At 51.4% G+C, this 24,718-nt stretch overlaps 1 protein-coding gene across 1 annotated transcript in view; it reads right to left on the bottom strand.

Annotated features, from left to right (window-relative positions):
- Window positions 1-24,718, bottom strand: part of UNC13A (unc-13 homolog A) — a gene marked incomplete at both ends in the record, with an annotated part of 49,169 nt that overhangs the window by 11,776 nt on the left and 12,675 nt on the right. The window contains 25 exons of the mRNA XM_080815598.1: window positions 1,960-2,083; window positions 3,229-3,381; window positions 3,843-3,931; window positions 4,153-4,230; window positions 4,776-4,859; window positions 5,626-5,769; window positions 6,144-6,240; window positions 6,998-7,124; window positions 7,301-7,386; window positions 8,631-8,764; window positions 10,371-10,505; window positions 10,722-10,811; window positions 11,121-11,189; window positions 11,490-11,640; window positions 12,036-12,199; window positions 13,223-13,338; window positions 13,897-14,066; window positions 14,191-14,332; window positions 15,265-15,492; window positions 16,046-16,265; window positions 16,519-16,590; window positions 17,208-17,286; window positions 20,482-20,528; window positions 22,171-22,279; window positions 22,535-23,074. Of these exons, the coding sequence (XP_080671724.1) occupies window positions 1,960-2,083; window positions 3,229-3,381; window positions 3,843-3,931; window positions 4,153-4,230; window positions 4,776-4,859; window positions 5,626-5,769; window positions 6,144-6,240; window positions 6,998-7,124; window positions 7,301-7,386; window positions 8,631-8,764; window positions 10,371-10,505; window positions 10,722-10,811; window positions 11,121-11,189; window positions 11,490-11,640; window positions 12,036-12,199; window positions 13,223-13,338; window positions 13,897-14,066; window positions 14,191-14,332; window positions 15,265-15,492; window positions 16,046-16,265; window positions 16,519-16,590; window positions 17,208-17,286; window positions 20,482-20,528; window positions 22,171-22,279; window positions 22,535-23,074 (3,448 nt within the window). The remainder of the gene's footprint in view (window positions 1-1,959; window positions 2,084-3,228; window positions 3,382-3,842; window positions 3,932-4,152; window positions 4,231-4,775; window positions 4,860-5,625; window positions 5,770-6,143; window positions 6,241-6,997; window positions 7,125-7,300; window positions 7,387-8,630; window positions 8,765-10,370; window positions 10,506-10,721; window positions 10,812-11,120; window positions 11,190-11,489; window positions 11,641-12,035; window positions 12,200-13,222; window positions 13,339-13,896; window positions 14,067-14,190; window positions 14,333-15,264; window positions 15,493-16,045; window positions 16,266-16,518; window positions 16,591-17,207; window positions 17,287-20,481; window positions 20,529-22,170; window positions 22,280-22,534; window positions 23,075-24,718) is intronic.

Genomic DNA, 24,718 nt, shown 5'->3' with positions numbered 1-24,718 from the left:
TCACCAGTAAATGTGAATCCCTTTAGCTTCTTGCCCACAAACACATTGTCTGTTGTTGGGTATGCTGCCACCAAGTGGTTACAGCCAAAGATGCAGACTGCAGCTACCAAGGAGTGAGATGAGCACTTAAAGAACTTTTGACAGGTGAAATCTTGTAATAGCCTGTCTTGTCCACAAAGGGGGACTCTGAAGTGGTTTTACTGATCTCTGCCTACTATGTGTTTACATATTTCCACCACCAACAACAATATTAGCTCTAATTTAGTGAGCACTGCCACAGGTAGTCATAGAGATGAGTACTTTAATGCATCATCCCATTTGGTTCTCACAACAATCCTCAGAGAGTTACTGCAGTTAACCCCTTTTTCCAGACAAGGAAATAGAGATTGGGAGGTGAAGTGACTTCCCAAGGTCACAGAGAGTGTGGCTGGGCTGGGATTTGACGCCAAGTCTGCCTGTCACCAAAGTCACGAATACTGTTTCCCACCTGGGTGCCTGGGTGTGTGTCTGGGATTCATGTGGTCCTGTGATGGGAGTGGGAAGGCAGGGGTGGTGGTGGGGGGTCTGCGCTGAACAGCTGAGTAGGGGGACCCGGGTGGTAAGAGCCTGTGTTTTGGATGGTTGCTAACAGTTCAGAGCCCAGAGGGGAGGCAGAGGGACTCCGTTGACTTTTAACCTTCTAGCTTTGGGGAGAGACCAATATCCTGGTGGAGTCTGAGCATGGGAGTAAGGGTGAATTCCAACTAAAGGACGAGGTCAGATGTGAAGGTGCTGGGCTCAGGGTTTGGGAGCAGGAAAGCACCTTTTCTGCACTTACAATAGGGCGGGGTGGGTGGGCGTGGCCTCCCTCCCGCCAGGCCCCGCCCCCTCCCCATGCCCCGTCCCAGACAAACACAGGCACATCTAGGCGGGAAGTGGGACAGTGGGTGGGGGGCCGGTGGGTGAGGAGGGGGCGCTGGGTGGGGTGGATGCAGCCACGCGGTGGGCCGATTCCAGACACAGAGCGGACGGACAGACAGACGGACAGAAGGGCCTCTACTTACGATCATCTGTCAGCCGCGATGGGGGTGGGGTTGTGGGGAGGGGGGAATAAGTCACCATGAGTCTCCCAGGAAGGCCAGGGAGGGGGCGGAGACGGCACCGAGGGGGGGACCCCGTGCCCCTGCCCAGCCCAGAGGAGACCGGCAGGTGACGGAGGTCCAAGGCCTCCCCCACCATGGTTGCCTCTTGGCACCCTACCCACCCTCCCCAAGCCTCCCCCACCCCATCCCCAGGAATGTCTTCTCACTCTGCTGTGCCATCAGCCTGTGTGCCATTGTGGTCCTCAGGCCCCCACACCTCCCTGGAGGAACCCAAGCGCAGCCACACCCCTCCACAGATGTTCACCCAATCCCACCTGGAAGGCTGACCCCTGGGGAACAGGATCTCTGAGCTTTTCCCAAAAGGGTTCCAGAGGCATGGTCCTGATCCCTGGATGAAATGCTGACCTCTGCTTGACCTCTCTGACTTTAGATGCTCTCTGTGACCTCCGGCTGACCTCTAGGAGCCCTCTGTTCTATTGGTCTCTGATCTTCAAAGTCCTTGGTATCTCCCCTCCTTTTCTCTTGATAGACCCTAAGAGCCTTCTGATGAAACCACTGACCCTTATGAACTCTGTGATCCCCAAGCTGACCTCTTTATTTTCTGGGTGATCTCTGACCTTCCTATGACCTCTTGACCCACATGTGACCTCTATGTCCCTTAGACACCTCTTAACTCTACTTGACTTCTTTGACATTTACATATCTGACCCATGAAGGAGTTCTTTGATTCTTTGATGACTTTTGGCCCATAGGCGACCTCTCTGATCTTTGAATGGCCCCACTGACCTCTGAGCCCCAATGACTTTGGCATCAAGTTCTCTGGGCTCCCACAGGGGAGGTGGCCCAGGAATCCCCTATGGCCCCCTGTGGGCCTCACCGTCTGGTCAGTGAGGGGCGGCAGGACGATGGTCTTCTCCATGGTGTTCATGACCAGCTTCCATAACTCCTTTAGCACCCTTTTCAGCACCGTCTTCTCACAGATTTTGGCAAAGAGAGTCAGGCTGGAGACAAGAGGCAGGTCTGAGAGATAGCCCAGCTGGCCCTAACCCGAAGATTCCCTTTCCCTCAACAAATAGGCAAGGCAGGAAGATGATTCATGGACACACAAGAGGGCACAGAGCCTGTACAGGGACCCCTAAATGGGGTCTGAGGAGACCCCACTGATCAGAATGGTTTACTGGGGCACACATTAAAAGTAAATGATGGCTGGACAGGTCAGCAGGGGCCAGGCTGGAAGGGGACTCAGCACTTGGGAGGAAGGCCTGGGCCTTAGCATAAGGATGGTGGGGAGCCATGGAGTGCTCAAGAGAGACACAGGCAGACTTTCCTATTCGAAAGAACAGAGTGAGGGGTAAACTGGAATAGGAAGGCTGGAGACTAGGGACTGTGAGGGGACTGAGGCCATGTTCAGGCAAAAAGGAAGGGAATGGTGGGAAGAGGGCAAACTTGAGAGGGTAAACAACAAAGAAGTCATGATTGGATGCATGGGGGTTGACAGAGACAGAGTAATCTACCATGATCCATCCAGCAAATGACCCACCCATCCACCAAACTACCCCTCCCCCAACTTTCTTTAATGACCCCTCCATCGTTTTGCTTCCCCTGCCCTGCTTCCTCCCTCCCAACCATCCTTCTACCCACCAATCTGTCCATCCTCCATCCTCCCTCCCTCCCTTCTTTCCTTTCACCCATGCATCTATCCTCTCATCTACATTTCCATCCATTTATCTATATTTCAGTTGATCCATCCATCCATCCATCCATCCATCTAGTTATTCATCCATTCAAATACTTACCTAACTTCATCTACCCATCCATCTGTCCATCCATCCCTCCTTTTATCAATCTATCCTCCATCTAGCCTCCTAAGCATTTATCTTTTAATCTACCCATCAGTCTTCCCACCTATTTCTCATGTCATCTATCCATCCAACCACCACCCATTAACTCATACAAAAGGACTCACCAGTCCATCCAAGCATTCACCCACCCATCTTTCCATTCCTTTACACCTCCACCCACCCACCCATCCAGACCATCTAACCACTGACCAGCAAACATGCCCTGAGTGTCCTCTCCAGGCCAGTCTCTAAGAGCCCCATCCCTAACCTCTTCTGGCTGTCCTAGTCCACCCAGCCTGGCTTACTTGCTGTCCAGCAGGTCCATAATGGGTTGTAGCACATTGTCAGCATCCTGGGCCACGCTGCTGCAGGCACTGGCTGGCACATTGCCCGTGCCCTTCACCTGGCTGAGGATGTCGCCCATTTGCTTGACACACTCCTCAATGTGTGGCTGGAAGCTGGGGGCACAGAGGGGAGGAGCTCAGACCAGACTTTCCAGGCCTCCCAGAGAAAGGGCCAGAGGAGGCCTCAGAAGCTGACCGTGGACCTTGGTGTTTTATACTGAGCATCAAGGAGCCATGGCATATAACTAAGCAGGGGAGGGAGTGGGGTATAATAGCTGAATTGGGCACAGAGCTGAGACATTCACCCGTGCTGTTTATTTCACTGCACAGCCCTACCCAGATGCTATTATCATCATCCCCACTTTGCAGATGAGTAAACTAAGGTTCAGAGAAGTTAAATAACTCACCCAAGGCTACATAGCTAGCAAGTGGTGAAGCCAGGATTGAACTCAGTTCTGTCTAACTCCAAGCCTGAAGTCTTCACCACTACATCTGTTGAGTCTCTGGATGCCCCAGGCTCACAGGTCTCGGGGCTGCCCCCTCCTGTCTGCTCCCAGCCCTGGAGGTGTCCCCACCTGGTAGCAAACACCCGGCTGAGCTCATCCAAGACATTGTTGAGTTTCACCTGGAGCTCCTTCAAGATGTCACTGGCCTCAGCATCAAGCTGAGGAGGGAAAAAGTACATCAGGTTAGATTTACAGAGCATCCACATAAATGGGGCATTTTCCCACCCAACACAGGGAAAGAGATCCCAAGGGACTGGGGAGGAAACAGGCACAGAAGGTAGAGCTGCTTGCTTGGATTAGAGGGAGTGCTGAGATGGAATTCAACAGGGGACTGCAGGGATGGAAGGAAAGTGGCAACCCTGCGTGGGGCTTGCCTCACCTCCTTCCCTCCCATGGCTTCGAACATCTTCTCTAGCTGCACGCGGAGCTGCTGAGTGTTGTTCATGAGGATGCAGGGCTAGGGATGCAAACATAGCAGGGAGTCAGGGCTCAGGACCCCTCCTCAAAGCCTCCCCCATCCACTGCCAGGGACCCCAGGATGGTTTCAGGGTCTGGGTCCAGAGGAGGGCCCCATAGGGTCATTGGGAAATGGGAGACTGCATTTGGGACCCAATTCCTGGAAATGTTGGGGTGGGGGACTGGTTTCTGGAGATTAGCAAAGGGAAACAGGGCTCAAGTAACTTCTTCAGGGTGGGCTGGGCTTCTGGGACTAGCAGGAAGGGGGGAGTTCCTGTCACATACCCATATTCTCCTACATGGGCTCAAAGCTTTGCACCCTTACATCCATACACCCTGAAGGCTTCATTCACAACAATCAGACAATGACACACTGAAGGCATGTGCCCTCACCTCCAGATCCCCCCCGACACACATAGTCAGGTACATGAATACACACAGTTAGCCACACACACAGATATAAGTATCAGGGCCCAGGGAAGGATGGAGACTTGGGGGTGCAGAGTGGGGCTGGGAGGGGACAGGATAGGGTCCCCCACAGGTCACCACTTTCTCCTTCTCCTTGGAGCAGTAGGAGGCGAAGTCCTTGGAGATGATGTCCGCATACTGGAGGAGCACATTACTGATGGTCTGGGGAGGACAAAGATAGGGAGTAAGAACAGGGCCTAGGGCTGGGTAGGTCCATCAAGAGCCGCTAGTGAGATCAGGAATGAACCTGAATCCCTATGAGCACTCAAGATAGACCACTTGAATGGGTGAATTCACCCAGGATGACCCTCACAACCAACAGGAGATACCACCAGGTAAAGATGATTATTTTATGTAGACCTAGCTCTTTCACAGAGCAACCAACCATCACATGAGCCCAGCTCCAAACACAAGCATGACTGAACCCCAGATGGAATCCCAATTCCTACTTGCAGTCCTTAACTGCAACCTAGTCTCAAGCCAATTAGCTGGAACCCTCAACCCCAGTAAGATGGTCCCAACTTCCAAACTCACCCCAAAGCCCACCCAAATTCTACATAAATCCCAACACTCACTCGGACCTCCATGCCAAACTGAATCTCATACTAATAGTAACCCTAAACCCAACCCCAATCTCAACCCTACCTTCAACCTTGATTCCAGCTCCAAATTCATCTCCAACTTTAACCACAACCCTGACCTCAACCCCAGCCTCAACCCAAATGCTATCCCCAACCACAATCCAACATTGTTCTCAACCCCAACCCCAATCCCACTGATATCACCAACCCCAACTTTGACCTCAATCCCAAATTTAACCCCAATCCTGACCTTGACCCTAATCCCAGTTTCAACTGCAACCTGAGCCTTGACCCTATCCCAATCCCTCACCTGGACTCCATCCCTAACCCCACCTGCACTTCCGCACCTTGGCAAAGCGCCTCATATAGTGCCCCACGATCTGGGGGTCAGGGCACTCGAGTTTCTTGATGATCTCAAAGCTCTGGTTGAGCTGGGAGAAGACGTCCACCACAGAGCAGGAGAAAAGGGCATGTTCTGAGGTCTGCTGGAACTGCAGTGAGAAAGAAGCCAGGAAGGAAGAGAGGGGTCAGAACCAGACAGTCCCCAACATCCAACCCTCCTGCTTTCCATGGGGAGAACCAGAGACCAGCTGCCCTGGGTGAGGCGAATTGTGTGCAAGGGTGACTGAGAGGTAGACACAGAGGCGACGAGGAAGGAGGGGCTCCCAGCTTGAACTTGCATTCATTTGTTGAATGAACAAAACACTTTCAACACTATGAACAAGACGAAGATGGTGGCCACCTTTCAGAGATTGGCTTCATCTCAAGGGCAATTTTTGACCCCATATTGGATCCCAATGGACCCCATAGGGAGTGAGACCACTGTGAGCAGACTAGGGCCTGGATCATGGGCCAGTCTCCTTACCCCATCCTTCTTGTCTCGTTCCAGGGCCCCATGCAGGAAGTCCCGGGACACCTCCTCATTCTCGTCCAACCACTGTATGACAAAGGGCTCAAACCACCTGGAATAGAGAGCATGGGTGGGGGTCTTGCCACCTCTTGTCCCCTAACCCTCTGCTTTGCCTAGCTCTGAATGGTACTTAGGCAGGTCCTTCTCTCCCTTGAACTCGCACTGTGTCCTTTGGGTGGGTACCCCCTGCTTTCCTACCCCACCAGGTCTCAGTTACTTCAGCCATGAAATAGACCTCGTAACACTGTCACGGCAAGCCTCATACTCGCAGGATTCATGGTTCAGATAAAATACCCATGGACAACTGGATTTCCTCTCTGGGATCCCATTTACCTGTACAACAGAGGAGAATCTATCTCACAGTGCTGCTGTGATTAGTGATTGACACAACACATAGTAGGTCCTTGGTCAATGGTGACCACCCTCCTGCTCTCCAACACAGCTCATGAGTCAGACATCCAGAGTTCAAATCCTGGCCCCATCACTTATTAAATGTCACCTTGGGCAAGCCCTTCAGCATTAAACTCTCCATTTTCTCATCCACAAAATGGAAATTATAATGCTCCCATCTTATAGAATTGTCAAAGGATAAATGAGAAAAAGCACTGCTCAGTGCAGTTCCTGATATTTAGACATATTAATTGTCTGGGCTATGGGAGCCCATAGTCCAATGGCTGAAAATAGAGAAAGCCAGGATTCTACCCCACTATGCCCTTGGTGCCCAGGGAACTCTGAGTAGGTCAGCCCTCATCTCTGGGCCTCAGTCTAGCTGTCAGTGCTACAGTTCTGGCTTTGGGCAAGGGACTTACGCAGGGTACTCAGGCACGCGGTCCTTGAAGGCAGGAAGCTCTGCCACATACTCATTGTACAACCACTTGACCTTGAAGTGTAGGTTCATGTAGTCAGCACTCTTGCACAGGCGATGCTTGTCATGCTCTGGTAGGGGAGAATGAAAGTCTCCACCCTCTGTCTTGGCAGCACCAGCTCTCACCATCACAGGTGTCCAACCTCAAGCTTGAGGTTCCAGGATGCTCACAGCCTTGCAGGGGATATTACTGAGGTACCGCTACCTGCTGTAGCCAGGATAGCAAACAATGGGATGGGGTACTCACCCTCCATGGCATACTTCATGTCCTGGGCAAACAGGTTCCACATCACTTCGGCACTGATTTTACCCACATTCAACTCCTGGGGAAACCTAGTGAAAGTCATGGAAGTATGAAACCTTGGCAGAAGGAAGCAGGATGGCAAAGGCTGCTTTGGCCTTCCTAGCCCAGAGGGTAGTATGGGACAGACAGTTCTGGATTCAAGCTCCCCCAAAGCCACTAACTTTCTGAGTGACTCAAATGAAGCCTTGCTTCTCCTTGAGCCTCCACCTGTCTACCTCTTCATCCCTTCATCCATTCATTCACCCAGTCACCCACCTTCCTACCCATCCAGTCACTCACCCATCTGTCTATCCAGCTATGCATCCATCCATTTCTCCATCCAACCAACTATCCATCCATTCCTTTATTTACCCATTCATCCTTCCACCAATCTATCCATTCATCCACCTATTCATCCACTCACCCATCTCCCCACCCATCCATCTCTCCAACCAGTCAGCCATCTGTCCATTCCTTTACTACTCATTCATCCTTCCACCAATCTACCCATCCATCCACCTATTCATCCAACCATCTACCCATCCATCTGTCCATCTCCTCATTCAATCATAACTCCATCCATCTGCCTGTGCATCCATCCACCCTTCAGTCCATCCATCCCAAATCCCTGATCTTAACTGAATATGTAACTAACCAAGAGATACTGGCACACCCAAGTTAGAAGCCCCTCTAGCACTCAGGGAAAAATAAGACACAACAGTTCATTCAGTTAACACAGATGAAAATTCTACAGACGTATAAACCTACAAACCAAAACTGTACATACTCACACACAATTACACAAGATACAATATTGTATATTGAAGTGCATTCCACAATTGTATGCATATACAATATACAATTAAACCCAAAGGCCACAGCTATATACAGAATTATACCCCCACAAAATATATAATGCAATTTAAATGTAAAACATTTAGTAGAGTATCTAGCACATAGTAAATACTTGAGTAACAGTGTCCATTGTTATTTATGAACCCACCCACATATACAAAATTATATACATATGTACACATTGCTATTCACACAAATCAACACATACATAATACATGTTTGATTATATTAGTGATTTTAAACATACACACAATTTCATGTTTATGTTTACAAATTATGCCCTATTTCATTCTGGCACAACCACACCTATAGTTGCCTCCACACACACATCATTTTATGTGTAATTAGACATGATCACCTTTACACATAAAACACAAAATTGTGCACACATACACACACACAATGACCTCCAGATAGTTAACACAGATACACAACTCACTGGTTGAGGCAGGGAGTATAGGAATTCTTGTCTTCCTCAATGATGGACACTATGAGAGTAATCAGCTTGGACCAGAAGTCAAGGTTCTTGATGCTGGGTCCCTGTTCCTCTGGGGGAACTTCTCCCTTCTTGGCCTAGAGTAGGGAAGTAGAAACATTGGGCAAGGGTGTCCATGGGTGGGCACCTCAGTTAGTTCATTACTGGGGGGACAGGGTTAGTGAGGAAAGGGTCCCATTAACACATGGGTGGTTCAGGTAAGAGAGCTATATGAAAAGGAACTGAATTCATCAAACTGGCCCAAACAACTCATGTCCATGCAGCTCAACAAAGCTTAATTAGACTCAACTCATAAAAGTGAATAGAACTGAATTCAGTTGAAAAACACTGAAGCCCACTAAACCAAATGGAACTGAAATGAATGCCAATCAGGCCCATTTAGCTTAACAGATGGAGATTCTCAGAATTAATTCAATGAAACTGAACTTGGGCCAATTATACTGAATGTAGTGGAATTAAACTTAACTGGATTGAATTAAACTCAAATGAATTCAATTGGATTGAACCTAATCAACTCATCCAAAATCAACATTATCCTAAGTCAAAATAATGGAAATAAATTGACTTGAACTCAACCCAACCTAACTTAATCTAATTCAACTCAACTGAGTCGTCACTCCAGTCCAACTCTACCTACTCAACTGAACCTAACATACTCAGGCCAGTTCAATCCAACTGTAGTCAATCATTGAAAACAAATGTAGCTAAATTCAACTGAAATGAGCCCAACTCAACCCAACTCACATGAACTCAACCATATCTAACCCAACAACCCAGCTCATCCTCACTCAAGCTATATCAACCCAGTCAAGAATAACTTCAATTCAAATCAACTGAATATAAATAAATGGATTTTTATTAAATTAAACCCAGTTTAATCCAACTCAGTTCTGCTCATCAACTAGCCAAGAGCAATTTTAAGTCACCTGTACAGAAATAAATGGAACTAAAACTGTTTGTAGTTGAACTAAACCCAACCCAATTTAATCTAGAGCACCTCAACCCAATTCAATTAAAAGTGACTTGATTTCAACTCAGGTTGACTTCAACTTGAAGTCAACTGAATGTAAATAAACAGAATGAAATAAAATATCACTAAAGTGAGCTTATGTGTTATCACCTATCAGAAGCCCAAGGTGAGGTAGTGGTCACCTTAGCTCCCTCAGTCTCCTGCAATTCCTCCATCCCAGAGCTAATCACCCTAGGTTATGAATTTCAGTGTATATATCCTTCCCTTATAAAATGGTATGAACTCCCTGAAACCTTACTGACAATCCTGGCATTATGTATGTAGATAAACAAACACATGTTGAAAGATCTCAAATAAATTGAATTGAAATGGCCCAAACTCAATTCTACTCAAGAAATTAAATTCAACTCAACATTTATTGAATAGTGATTCTATCCCAGGCAAACTGCATGCCAAACTCAACTAAGTTTAACTAAAACTGAACTTATTGAACATCTATTGTATATCAGGTGCTAAACACTTACTTATATTTTATCTAAAGATAGCATCTCATTAAATTTTCTCCTCAATTCTGAGATAAGGTTTTATAACCCCATCTTACAGAGAGAAATACTGAGACTCAGTTAAATCACTTGATAAGTGGCAGACCTGGGACTTAGGCCAAGGTCAGGTTGGTATCCCCTATTCTATTCTGCTTTATCTGGGGTCCTCACCGGGTCTGTCTGGTACTCCCGACTATAGAGTTCATGACAGTTGTTGAAGATGTACTCATAAGTAGAGTTGAGGCAGGCTTTCACACAGTCTTTCACCACCTGGCTGGCTCGGGGTGGGCTCTGGAGTTCTTGCACCTAGAGGGAGGGAGAGAGGCACAAGTCCGCACAGCTGGAACAGGAGGTACCAGGAAGTGGCTACAAGTGGTTACGGGTTTAAGGAAATGTAGCAGTATGAAAGCAGAGGGTCATTGAGAAAGGGCACTATTCTCTAGGAGAAACGTTACTTGATTAGGATCTAAGAGTGTTAGAAAATGCCTGTTGGAGACTAATGGGACTGGGTCTCCTTCTTACCTTCATCCGAAAGAAGGTGATGCTGGTGAGAAGGTCCACAGTGGATTTGAGGTCCTGGAGTCTCTCTGGGCTGCTGGCTGGGAAGTTATTCTGTTGGAAGGGAGAAGAGAGGTGGGGTTATGGAAGAGGGTTGGGTGGGGGGGAGACTGTTTTAGGGGAAAGGCAAGAGCCCCCCAAGTTTTAGGAAGTATGTGAGGGTCCATGAGAACACCTTGAAGCAACCAGGGGGCTCTAGTTGGATGCATACTGGGCAGGTGTAGCCCACATATGTGTACTCATGTCAAAGGCACACATTCCACACGTTAAGATGGGTCCTCCCATATGCACATGGGCTGGGAGCTCCCCCCTACGGGCACACATGTATAGGAGTAGGCAAGTCATCATGCATGTACTTCTCACCCGATACATGGAGAGGTCGATCCGCAGGGAGTTGTGCAGCTGGTCCAGGAGTTTGACAAAGCGCTCTTTCTGAGGAGGGAAGAGAGGGGGATGAATGGAAGCAGGGACATGGGGGTCAAGTGCAGTAGCTAAAGCTGGCTGCCATATTGGGTAAGTGCTTACTATACACTAAGTGCACCCCTATCTGAACCCTCGTAATATCCGTTTCCATTCTACAGAGGGGTAAACTGAGCCTTAGAGAGGGCGAGTGACTGGTACAAAGTAACACGCTAAGTCAGGTCCAGGTTGGAGACCAGGGAGTCACACAGGGTCTGACCAGCACAGGGTTGGGCTCTCCTTCCTCCCCCAGCCCCAGTCCCTAGGACTGACCCCGAAGTTGGAGGCAGCAAAGCGGTCAGAGGCGGATACGTTGGTGGAGGCGGTGGTGTGCGCATAGTAGGCATTGATGTTGGCGAGCAGGGTGCTCATGACGGCGGGCACCCCAGGACACATGTACTTGGAGGAGAGGCAGGCAAAGTGGCTGGTAGGAGGGAATGGGAGAAATTGGGCCTGGGATCCAGCCAGGACAGGTAGTGTTCGCCCCCAGAACGCCTCCAAGACAGCATCTGTGAGTGGCTCCCTCTGACCCTCAAACCATTCCCTCTGGCTGATTGTGTCTTCCAAGTTTCTCTCTGTCTCCTCTCTGGGTTGCCCTATCTCTGCTCTAACTCTGACTCTCACCCCGTTACTTCAGCTCCTAGAAATGGCACTTTCCCAACCTCCAGGGGATTACAGAATGCCCATCAAACCCACATCCTCTTTGGCTCCTTCTCCCAAGAACCTTCCATTACTAGATCTGCCAGTGTCCACCTGGTGGCCCCCTCACCCCAGTTTCCTGCACCTTGCCCTCACGTCCACCCCAGCCTGCAGCCTCACGTCATGGCTTGGTAGATGGACTCCACACCATAGCGCATGGCAAATTCATCCACAATCTCCTGGGCTGTCTCATCATAGTAAACCTTCCAGGCGTCATCACCCTTGGCATCTGGGATCTTCACAACCCCATTGTTCTGCACGTCTGTCACGAAGTGGAACAGGTTCTGCCACCAAGATGGAGAAGGCATCATGAAAAGTGCATCGAGACATAAGGGGTCAGAGATCCCAGGTCTGGGGAAGCTTACATCATCCATCCATTTATTCATTCATTTATTTGTCTATCCTTTCATCTATCCACCACCAACCAATTCATTCAACTACCAAAAATTCCACCTAGCAAATCACCCATCCTTGTGACACTTCACCCACCTGGCCACCCATCCATTTACCTATCCATATACTCATTCACTCATCGATCCAGCTACCCCAAAATCCACGTATCCACTCCCCTATCCTTTCTTACATCCATCCACCCACCCATCTATCTAACCTTCCATCTGTCTGCCTGCTCATTCATTCATTCATCCACACACCCACCCATTCATCTACCCAAAATTTCATCCATGCACTAGTCCTCCCTTCTAATAATCCAACCACACATCCATCCATCTCCTATAACTACCCACAACTTAATCTGTCCATACAGCAATCCATCTATCCACCCATCCAACCATCCATCACCTATCTATTTATCTACCCATCAATTTATCCATCCATTCATCCATCATCCATCTTTCTACCCATCCACCTATCCAACTGCCCCCAAATTTACTCATCCACTCATCTCTACTTCCAACAGTTCAACCACATATCTGTCTGTCCACTCATCCTTTTATCCACTCATTGTCTATTAGTCCATTCAATCATTTATTCATTCAATGAACTGAATTATCTCCAGGAGCCCCCTGTTCAGGTCTGGAACAGATGGGAGATCTGGAGCTGTGTAGTGAGAGTCTGCCTGGAAGTCAGGGAGGGCTTCCCGAAGGAGGGGACCCTGAAGCTGGCTGGATAAAGAGGAGTTTTCCAGGCAGAACGAATGACATGGGAGACAGTCTTAGAGGCCCAGGGAGTGTGGATGGTGTGGCCGGAAAGAGGAAGGTAGAACTAGGGCAGGCAGGAATGGTAAGTGGAGGCAGTTTGGGAGATCATAGTGAGCTCTGAAGGCAGGGAAGGGCAGTGGGCCTCACCTCATGCAGACAAGTGTACTGGACATGGTACGGGGCCACCTTTTCCTCGCCTTTGATCTCCACACTGATGTGTAGCCGGATGGCACCTGATACAGCAGATTTGTCAGTCCGCTTGTCTGTAAAACAGAAACGGATGGCTGCATCAGAACTTTCCAACACAGCCTGGGGTATTTTAATGTATGCATGACTGTAGCCCTCCTGGACTCCCTGAGATTAAGACCTGGGTATCTCCTCTGATTGGTTCTTTAAGCTTGTGCCATTCCCATTAGCCTAGAACTTGCTAGGTCGTATCTCTTCCTTCAACTAGAACTCCAGACCTTGCTTCCAGTTAAATTCCCGAGTCTGCATCTTCCTAGGCCCTAGGCCCTGCTTCTCCCCCAGATTGGGCTCCCAGGCCCTGCTTCCCCCATCAGATCAAGAGCTCCAGAGTCCATTCATCTTAGACAGGATTCCTGGGTCTGTGCCTTTCTCCTCAAACTAGGATCCCCAGGTCTTGCTTCCTGCCCCATCAGATTGGGCCTTACAGCCCCCACCTCCCCCATCAGATACGACTTTACAACCCCTGCCTTCCCCATCAGATTGGGCTCCTAGACTAATTCCTCCTGACACTCGTTCCCCAATTTGGCTCCCTGGGGTGCCCTCCCTGTCCCTTGCAGAACACCACCCATGCTCACCCAGGTTGTACCACACGTCCATCTCGCCGCTGAGTGTCCGCACCTCGATGATCGTCTGTCCCAGGAAGTCATCAGATTCCCTCTTAAACCGCTGCTTCACACGGGATTTGATGTCATCATCTTCATCCCAGACACGCACTTTGATTCGGTCTGAGGAGTTGTGACATTCACTGCAGGGCGGGGGGGAGGCGGAGGCTGGAGTCAGGTGGCAGCCACAGGCTGGTCTTGGAGCCCCTTCAGCTGCCCCAGCAGAAAGCTCCCCCTGGGGCCCCCGGGGTTCAGCCAGGCACTTACAAGTGGAAATTTTCCTCCCACACAGGGTTCAGGTTCCCATAGATGGTTTTTGTCCGTTTCTTGGTCTTCCCAACCTGGACAGTGACATAGGGGTCACTGGATCCCGTCTTGTCCTTTGCCTGCAAGCCCTGGGCACAGACCACTGTAAGACAAAGACAAAGACACATAGGGGCTCAAGGACTGGGGTGGCTGAGAAGAGTTACTGCCATGTGCTCCAGGTTGCTTGCTGGAGACACCTGTGACATGGTCTGAGGGCTTTGTGCTGACCGCAGGAGCCCCTGAGGACACCCACAAAACATGAAGGGCTTGCTAGAGAGTTAACACCCAGGGAGCCCTCAGCTGATTCAGAATGGGAAGGTGCCCCGGGGCCAACCCTGGGTAGGGACATTCTATACATTGTTGTGAAATCCCCAGCAGGAGTGAGCTTACGGTTGCTCAGGGAGTCACCTGCAGGGCTCCTTCCCTACCTGTTCCCAGACTCATGTCTCCACCTGCACTGGGGCTTCCTGGGGCCACCTCCTGGATACCCATTGCCCTGAAATCCTCATCTTGGGGTCTGCTTTCAGGGAAACTTGAATGAGTTTGGGCATGGATAAACACACTAAGGCCCCCACCCCTGGGTAGGACCGCTCTGCTCTGTGAGCTCAACACTGTACCCCAGTGGTCCCAGGGGGTGGGGGTGGGGCACACGGGTCTGAGCCCCAGTTGTCCACAGCATTGCAGGATCATTGGCACCCTGTGTAGGGCTCCTTCCCTCCCATTCTCACTTCCCAACTCCCACTTCTCAACTCTCAACTGGGTGGCATCACCCCACAAATAAACAATGTGCCCTCAGCTCCCCTTCTTAGAGTCTGCTTCTGGGGGCGGGGGGCACCAACCAAGACTCATCCAGATAGTGTCATGCACTCACATTTGGAGGCATACATGGCACCCGGGGAGCACAAATACACACATGGACATGGAAAAAACGCGGACACACTCAAGTACACACGGCAAAAGGAAGAGCCCTAGAAGGAAACACGGGGGGCTGAGAAGAAGGGGCCCTGTGGCCACCCCCAACCCCTGTGGCCTCACCAGTGATGCTGATCTTGGCCGACCACTTGGATGTGCCGTCCAGCACGCTCTGCTTGACCGCCTTCATTTGCTGCGTATGCGCGGTCTTGGTCACGGCGAAGATCTCCTGGATGAGCTCGAAGATCTCGGGTTTGTTGCGCTCCCGGATCTTCATGCGGTCCTTGAGCACCATGATGATGTTCTGCGTCCGGTCCTCTGCCCCGTGCTTGGAGCTCTTCTCCGCGGCCCCTGTGGACGCAGACAGCAGTCACTGTCCAGAGCGCGCTCCCTTACCGCAGGGGGAAACCCAACTCCCATTTCAGAGCTTCCTCGGCTGCGGCCAAGGGTACTTGAAGCCGTGGGGGCTCAGGTGACTCACCCCCTCAAAGCTAGAGCTGCTAAGAACTTTCTACCTGCTCTCTGAATCCTACCCATTCACCCGTCAGTCCCCACCAGTCTACATGAGTCTCCTCCCCCTCTGAATCCCCACCTTCTGCCAAGACCTCGCCCCTTCTCTGACTCCTCCCCCCACGCTGAGCCCCCTCCCTCCCGAGCTAACCCTAGTCCTAACCCATTTTTCTCCAGGGGAACCGCTGACTCCCAGTAAGCCAATCCCTTGCACAGTTCAGCTAGTCCCTGAGTCCCGCGCCACCCCTTCCTGAGCCTCTCACATCTCCTTTCCCCTGCTCTCGCCCCAACCCTCCCGCCAAGGAGCCCAGCCATAGTTCTTGCCCCGCCCCGCCCCACCTCCGCGGGGCCCCGCCCCACCCCCGGAGCCCCGCCCTTCCAGCCCCGCGCTCACGCTGCAGGCAGTCTGCATTGAGCAGGTCCTGGCACTTCTCGTGGCACTTGACACCGCACTCGGTGCAGCGCATGCCCTGCCTTGCGATGCCCCACAGCAGCCCCTCGCACTCGTAGCAGTAGGTGGGCGTGGTGGCCGTCCACACCTCGAAGTTGTGCGGCGTCGTGCAGGAGATGGGATAGATTAAGGCTTGCAGGGTCTTCTTGTAAACGTGGTTTTTCTGAGGGGAGGGAGCGGGGAGGCATGGGGTGCTGTCCTGTCCCGCCCTCACCCCCTTGCTGAGTATAATACACCGTGGGACCACGGTTCCTTGGCACAGATCATGTCGGCAGGATGTTGCACAACCCAGTTCTGGAAACCAGATTATGGGGAGCTAGGAATGCCTGTCTCTGCCACACTCTCCCTTCCTCCTCCTCCAGGAAGCCCCAGCCCAGCCCACCCCTCAACCAGTGGAAGGGGAGGGCCCCACGCACCAACTCCTCGTTGTTCAAAGTGCTGGAGGCCAAGGCCGAGGTGATGCCTGCTTTTCTGGACTGGACCAGGGACTGGGGCAGGGAAATCACCCAGGGAGTCACAGGGGTCGAGTCACACCCATGGGGTTGTCACCACACGCAGAATCCACAGCCACCAGCCACGGATTGAAGCCACAGCAACAAATAGAAAACAGGTCACAGCAGCAGGACGCAGAGCCAGCAAAGAATTGGAAAGTGACAGAGACTCTGGGTTAGAAGGGACCCTGGAAGGTGTGCAGCCTCACACACCTGACTCACCAACCCCCCACCAGACTCAGGAGCTGCACTTGGCATGATCTCCAGCCACTCCATGAACCAAGGTCGGGAGTCACCTGCTCTCTCCCCCATCCATAAACTGCGGGACATGGCAGGGTCATCCCTCCCAGAACCCATGGGCTGGGCCAGTTGAAAGATCCTCGCTGGGGGGCGGGGATTCCTGGGGAAAAGACAGAGACTAGAGGCCCAGGTCACCATCACTCACCATGGCCTGAAGTGTCCATGCAGCAGGCAGGGTAAAAATCAGATTACATTAGTCCCAGAGAACAGCTTGCCAGCTCCCAGTCCCAGGTCTGCCATGGGCAGTTGTGCAGATTGAGCACTGCTTATGGCAGACCTGCTCTTCGGGGGTAGGAGAGGGCACAGGCGCTCACCAGGTCGCTCACGAGTGGAATGGGCTTCCTCTTGCGGATGTCTGGCATGCTGTCAATGATGATGAGGCCACCTCCAGGGCTGCAAGACACACACAGGGATGTCAAGGGCCCAGGCTTCCCCCCTTCCTCCAATAGGCATCACTTGAGGCCCGGACATCACTTGATCTCCCTGGGTATTAAAGGTTGAATTTTGTTTCCCAAAAAGATACATTTAAGTCCTAGCCCCCTTGAACCTCAGAATGTGCCCTTATTTAGAAATAGTGTCATTGGGGTGCCTGGGTGGCTCAGTGGGTTAAGCCTCTGCCTTCGGCTCAGGTCATGATCTCAGGGTCCTGGGATTGAGCCCGCATCATAGGGCTCTCTGATAAGCAGGGAGCCTGCTTCCCCCTCTCTCTCTGCCTGCCTCTCTGCCTACTTGTGATTTCTCTCTCTGATGAGTAGATAAATAAAATCTTTTTAAAAAGAACAAAAGAAAGAAATACGGTCATCACAGATATAATTCATTAAGATGAGGTCACACTAGATTAGGTGGGCCCCTTTATAAAAGAGAGACAGCAACATGACAAGAGGCAGAGTTTATAGTGTCACATCTACAATGCAAGGAATCCTGAGGATTGCCAGCAAGTACCAGCAGCTAGCAAGGCAAGGATAGGATCTCCCCTACAGGTATCGGAGGGAGTAGGGGCCAGCCAGCAACTTGATTTTGGACTTCTGACCTCTGGAACTGTAGAAGAATCTATTTCTGTTGTTTTAAGCTACCCGTTTGTGGTAGTTTGTTATAGTGGCCCTGGGGAATGAAGATACTAGATGTCAGCTTCCTCATCTGGGAAATGGGGAGATGATGTTGTTGCCTACGTTTAATGAAAATTTGAATTAAGCAAAACTAAATAATATACTAAGATATTCATGAACCCTTTCCTTTTGTTCAAAATTGGAAGTAGATATGTATATTTAAAATCTATTCTGGGGACACCTAGATAGCTCAGTCGACTAAGCATCTGCCTTTGACTCAGTCGTGATCCCTGGACTCTGGGATCCAGCTTGCTCAGCCGGGAGCCTGCTTCTCCCTCTGTCCGTCCCCTCCACTAGTGCACTCTCTCGCTCTCAAATAAATAAAATCTTAAAAAAAAAATCTATTCTGGAATGGGGCACCTGGATGGCTCAGTCAGTTAGGTGTCTGCCTTCAGCTCAGGTCATGATCCTAGAGTCCCAGAATCGAGCCCCATGTCGGGGTACCTGCTTGGCAGGGAGTCTGCTTGTCCCTCTCTCCCTGCTTGTGCTCTCTCTCTCAGATAAGTAAATAAAGTTTTGGGGCATCTGGGTGACTCAGTCATTAAGTATCTGCCTTCGGCTCGAGTCGTGATCCCAGGATCCTGGGATCAAGTCCCACATCGGGCTCCCTGCTCAGCGGGAAGCCTGCTTCTTCTCCCACTCCCCTGGCTTGTGTTCCCTCTCTCCTGTGTCCCTCTCTGTCAAATAAATAAATACAAATCTTAAATAAATAAATAAATAAATAAAGTCTTAAAATCTCTTCTGGAAGGAGTGATGTCAAAGCTGATGGGAAGGGATGCCTGGGTGGCTCAGTTGGTTGAGTGACTGCCTTTGGCTCAGGTCATGATCCTGGAGTCTCAGGATCGAGTCCCACATTGGGCTTCCTGCTTGGTGGAGAGTCTGCTTCTCCCGCTGACCTCTCTCCTTTCATGCTCTCTCTCTCAAATACATGAATAAAACCTTTTTTTTAAAAAAAAAAAAGCTGATGGGAAGAGGGGAACTGGAAATCTAGGCTATTGCCTCTTGGCAGTGTTGGTGTGGCTGGTGGATCTGAATGAGCTCTGTGCCCTGTACAGATTCACTTTACTGAGAGCCGCTCTCATCTCAAAGAGGGTTCAGGTGTGGCTCCTTCCCAGAAGCTTCTCATTGTCCAATGAGAGAGATGCCTGGCAGCCAATGACTCCTGACAAGCCCTGGGACGCTATTCATACGCTCCATCAGGCAGAGGTGTGCTGATTCCTGAACTACACCTGTGCCTGGCTGCTTCTCCTGCCTGGCCCTGCCCGCCTCACAGATTTCTCCCAAGGGCACTTCCTGCAGAAAGCACGAGTACATCCCCGTGTCAGTCCCTGCGTCCCGAGCTCCCCACCCAGGACACCTGCTCATCTGGGAGCGACAGCTTCTGTCTTCATGCCTCTCTGTGCAAGGGATGTGTAAGGGAAGGCAGTCACCTTCCTGCTGCTATTTTTAAAACATTAGTGGAATTTTAAAAATATCCTTTACATCTTCTACCCTCACCACTCAGACGCTGAAGGAAAAGAAAGCCCCGAAAATTAGAAACTTAAGAAATTAGATACGACAAATTGCTCCATGTTAAGACCAAATAATTATCATGAGAGAGCCAGCAGCCACAGTAATAATCTGAGATATTTAAAAACAGAATCAAGGTGTGCCTGGGTGGCTCAGTCGGTTAAGCATTTGCCTTCAGCTCAGGTCATGATCCCAGGATCCTGGGACTGAGCCCCATACTGGGCTCCCTGCTTGGCGGGGAGCCTGCTTCCTCCCTCTCCCCTCCACTTGTGCTATCTCTCACTCGTTATCGCACTCTCAAATAAATAAGATCTTTAAAAGTAAATAAATAAGTAAATAAAATGAAAACAGAATCAAAGCAAAAAAAAAAAAATTCACTCCAGGATTACAGAGGTGTACTGCAGGAAATAGACCTCTCCTTTATCCTGCATTTATTTCTAGCGGGGGGTGGAGGACGGTGCGGGGGGGAAGGGAGTGGTCTTGAATAATGCAAGCAGCAGGGACAAGGCATGTACCTCTTTGGACTCCGTTTCCCCACCTGTAAAATAGGGCTAGCAGGCCCCCCAGGTTTGTTGTAAGGATTCCATGTGTTATACCTTTGGTTTCTGTCTGGGGTTACATGATTTCACCCGATCTGTCACTCGCTCTGTCCCCCGTCTAAATGGAATCCCCTGGGGGCACCTGGGTGGCTCAGTCAGTTAAGTGTCTGCCTTTGGCTCAAGTCATGATCCTAGGGTCCTGGGATTGAGTCCCACATAAGCCTCCCTGCTCAGGGAGGAGTCCACTTCTCCCTCTGCCTGCCATTCCCACTGCTTGTGCTATCTCTCTCTCTCTGACAAATAAACAAATAAAATCTTAAATATATAAATAGATGGAACCCCTTGCTTCCCTCACGGGGCTGAGGCTATGATGTAAAGCAGCCTCAAGCTCTGGATTCAAAACTTCCTCCTACCCCCACAATTCCATTACTCACCCGCCTTTGAACCATAGGGATTTAGACATCTCTCCCTCTCCTCGGGCCTGTGGGACAGACAGAGAGATACGGTCACTGTGAGAGAGCCTCTCCCCAGAGCAGGGTAGGCTCCCCACTTCTTTTGTGCTCATGCTCTATAGTCCTGGGATTCTCACAGGCTGGTTCAAACCCTCATAAGGTTCTGTCCTTCACCCAGCATCACCTGCTCATCTGATCTTGTACCCCAGGGCCTTTGCCTGAGCTGTGCTAGCTCGTTGTATGCCCTCCCACCTACTGCACCCGACCAGCTTCCATTCATCATTTGGATCTCAGGGCAGACCCTGGGTTGACACCCCCATCTCTGATGCAACTAAAGAGTGGCATGGTGGGCAAAGATTGGAGAGGGTCCAGCCCTCTCTTCGGAAGTATTATTGAAGTATTTTGCATATCACTTCTCCTTAAGGGTCTTCTCCTCCAGGGAGTCTTCCTGATTGTCTTGGATTAGTTTTATGCTCCTTCTATGAAACCCAGAGAGTCTGCCCATGTTTATTTATTTATTTTTGTTCTATGGCTGGTTCCATTATAAGAGTAGCTACTGTTTTTTTTTTTCATCTAATTTGCTGATTTAGTGAAAGTTATTCAACAGACATTACGCTGCATATTCTTTTCTACCCTTTGCCTTTAGAGCCATGTGAGTGGAATACTTCGTTAAAAATAAAATAGAATTCTGTTTTAAAACATAAATTTGATTTGAAGTTTCTGCGGCTCTGATGTGTGACGGTCTAGGACTTTGGGAATTTGTTTAGGATCTCCTATTGACAGCCTCACTCCAGTTTGGAAGGGCCGCTTGCATAAGGGCACTGCTCTGTCCCCAGCCTAGGGTGGCCTGAGCAATTGAAGAGGTAAATGAATGGCCTCAATCCTGCTGCCCATCTGAACAGCCATCCTGACCCTAATGCTAACCGATTATCTTTCACTTAATTTCTTCTCCGAACAGACTTCAGAACTTTCCCCAGCCCTGACACTGGTACCCAATGCTATCCCAGGCATCGATTCCTCCCCCTAACACCAATTTTTTTTCCCCCTAACACCAATTTTAACCCTGACCTCTGATCTCTGACTGCTGCCCTAACTCTGACCTCTAGCCCTATCCCCATCCCTAACCTCTACCCCTACCCATGAACTTGACCCCCCGACATGACTATACCCATGACCTAGCTCCAGATTCCGGCTCACCTCTCCTTCTTCCCCCCCTCAAAATTCCGTGCTGGCATGGGGGACACTGGGCTGGGCCTTGGTGGGGCCAGCTGGTTGGGGAAGAGGACAGGCAGGCACGGGTGAGAACAAGAGAACGGCGCTTCCGGAGACAGATGAAGCCAAGGTGTAGCTAGGGCCAGAGAGGGGTCCAATTGGACAGGGGCTGGGCGGGGAACGGCGGGGGAGGACAGAGAAGAGCATGGGTGGGGCCAGGTTGGTGTGGGCGGAGCCATGAAAAGACCAGGATATACGAAAGTGCAGAGAAGGCGGAGGGGGCATTGGAGTGGGCGTGGCCAAGCTGTCCATGGGCGTGTCGTGGCTCGTGTGGGCGGGGCCTGGGAACTGGCCCCGGGTGGGAGGGGAACGCGAGTGGCGGGGAGGTACGCAGTCTGGTCCCCGCACGGGTGTGGGCGGGACATGGGCCTGACCCGGCTGGTGGCGGCTTTCACTCACCTCCTGCAGCTGCAGCCGCACTTTGTTGAAGGCTCGAAGCCAGTTGGCCTTGGCCCGGGACAGGGAGTCCTGACCCTCCTGGCCTTCCTCATCCTCTCGTCGCCTGAAACTGAGGCAATGGATGTCATGAGGGTCCAGGGCCGGCCCTCCCTTGACCCCCAGCCCTTGGAGTGACGTCAGGCCCTCCGTGGACTCTCTGGCCCTACAGACACACAACGGCCCACCTATACCCCCTCTGACGGCATTCCCCTTCTGCTTCCCCAGCCACGACCCTGTGACAAACTCCCCTCCATTCCCCAGGTCCATGCTGACCCCATCACAGCACCACTGACCCCGTGACAGCCCCTTGGTCCCTTCCCCTTACCTCTCCTCAGATTTGGGGGGTTCGGGCTCAGGTGCCCGCTCGGCTGTGGGCACCTCCTCCGGGGCGGCTGGCTCAGGGGCTGCCTTGGCCACGTCGTGGGCCTCAGCAGGTACAGCCGGAGCCTTCTCCTCCTTCTCCGACGCGGCCGGTGGGAGGCTGACACGCTTAAAGTCTTTGGGCTCAGCCACTGCCACCTCTTCCCGCTGGGTGTAGCTGCCAATGTCATCAGGCACTTCCTCCTCCTCCTCCAGCTCCTCCTCCTCCTCAGGCAGCTCCTCCTCCTCCTCCAGGAAGTCCTCCAGGTCCTCATCCAGCTCCTCATCTAGTTCTTCGTCCAGCTCCTCCTCATCCTGGTCCCAGCGTGGGGAGTCCTTGTGGTAGCTGACCGAGCTGTGGCAGGAGTGGTAGGAGTCCCGGTCCCGCTCGTCCTCCATCTCGGAGCCCTGTAGACTCTGCTCGTCCGGGTCGAAGTCCTCGCTCAGCTGCGAGCTTCCCTGGCTCAGTTCCCCGGAAGAGGCATAGCGGCTACTGCCAGTGGGGCTGTGGGAACCAGCCGGGGCTCAGCGGCGGAGGCACAGAGCCACTGCCGGACCCAGCCCCAATCACACCGGTTCCGACACCCAGTCGTTCACTCGGTATCGGTTAAGCCCGTACCAGGCATCACGTTCTGCCCTAGGGACCCGGGAAACACAGCCATGAACGCAAGAAACAAAAATCTCGGCTTTCCGGGCCATTTCCGGTCTGGAGATACACGCAGGAAACTCGATGGATGCCATTAGTGATCACTGATGACCTACTGTCCGTCACTCCTGTCCATGCACCGTGGAGGCTGCAAATGCTCCTTTCATGTGCTGGGGATCCCAGTTAGTGCCCTTATCTCCAGCCTTTGGGGACTTAGTGCTCCTGAAACTTGAACATGGCACGCCTGGCTCTTGATGTCCCCGGGTCCCACGCCTCTCTGCCTCCACTCCTTGCTTCAACCTCCATTCACAGCCAACACTGCCGTGGGTCTCCCCAGCTCGCCTTGAAAACTCGTGCAAAATGCATCCATTTCCTTGCACCCTGGGCTCCACCCTAGTCCAGGCTCCATTGCCTCTACCAGGTGCAGCCGCAACGTCCTATCCCCAACACTACTTGCTTCCCATGGAAGCCACAGAGGGACTTCCTCAAGTCATAAATGCGATCACATACCTCCCTGTTCCAAACCCTACTATAGCTTTTTAGAGCCCTTGGGATAAAGTCTGCGCCGTGTGGCAGACCCAGACTACACCCAGTGTGGCCCAAACCCTCCAGCCTCCCCACCTCATCTCCCTCCAAGCTCCCTTCTCTCCCCCTGCTCCAGCCACATTAGCTTTCTCACTGTTCCTCCAAAATCCTATACTCTTGCCCACCTCTGGGCAAAATGTCCCTTCTTTGAGTGAGTTTCCCCCACCCTCTGGCCAAGTCAGGTCTTTGTATGCTCCTAATATGCCCCCCTGGAACGTGCTGGGCATGACTAGGAAGAAATCTCTATCTCTGCCTGGGGGCGGGCAGCATGACACATGGGCCACCCCTCATCCCCCTTATAATCATTCACTCAGTCACTCAACAAACATCATTCCTTGCCTTAAATACTTCCTCCACTCTCAGGGACTGCGACCCCTTTCCCTGGACAGCTCCAGGGATGCTGTAGCAACCAAAGTGGAGGTTTCTCCCTCTAGCCAATGTTTGCTGGTTTACGAGTTTAGTTGATTGCTTTTTGGTGCCCATCCCTGTAGATGGCAGGAGACAGGTGGGGGATCAGCAGGTATTACTTGGGTGGAAAGGACTCCGAAGTCCCACTGCTGATGAATACTCCTGAAGTCCAGCCCAGCACATTCTGGGGCCCCTGGTAAGGGGGCAGCCTGGGACTGGGATCCCAACATGGCTCTGGAAGTGTCCACCTGCAAACTCGGGCACCACATACATTGTCCCAGGCTTGGCTTTGGGGCCATCCTCCCATCCTGACTCTGACATACTGAGTCCCAACACAACTCTTACCCCATTCAGATGCTTCCCCTGGCTCCCTTGCCCCCCGAGTTAGCCCCCCGAGGGCCTTCCTGCACGATCTGGCACCTTGCACCTCCCCAATCCGTGGCTGAGCCATTTCCTCTGCCTTGGACTCATTTATCCTTCAAGGGCCATCTCCCAGGCACCTTCCTCCAG

This window comes from Martes martes, assembly GCF_963455335.1.
Source record: "Martes martes genome assembly, chromosome: 1".
Lineage (NCBI taxonomy): Eukaryota > Metazoa > Chordata > Mammalia > Carnivora > Mustelidae > Martes > Martes martes.
This window is presented reverse-complemented; position numbering and strand designations above follow the sequence as displayed.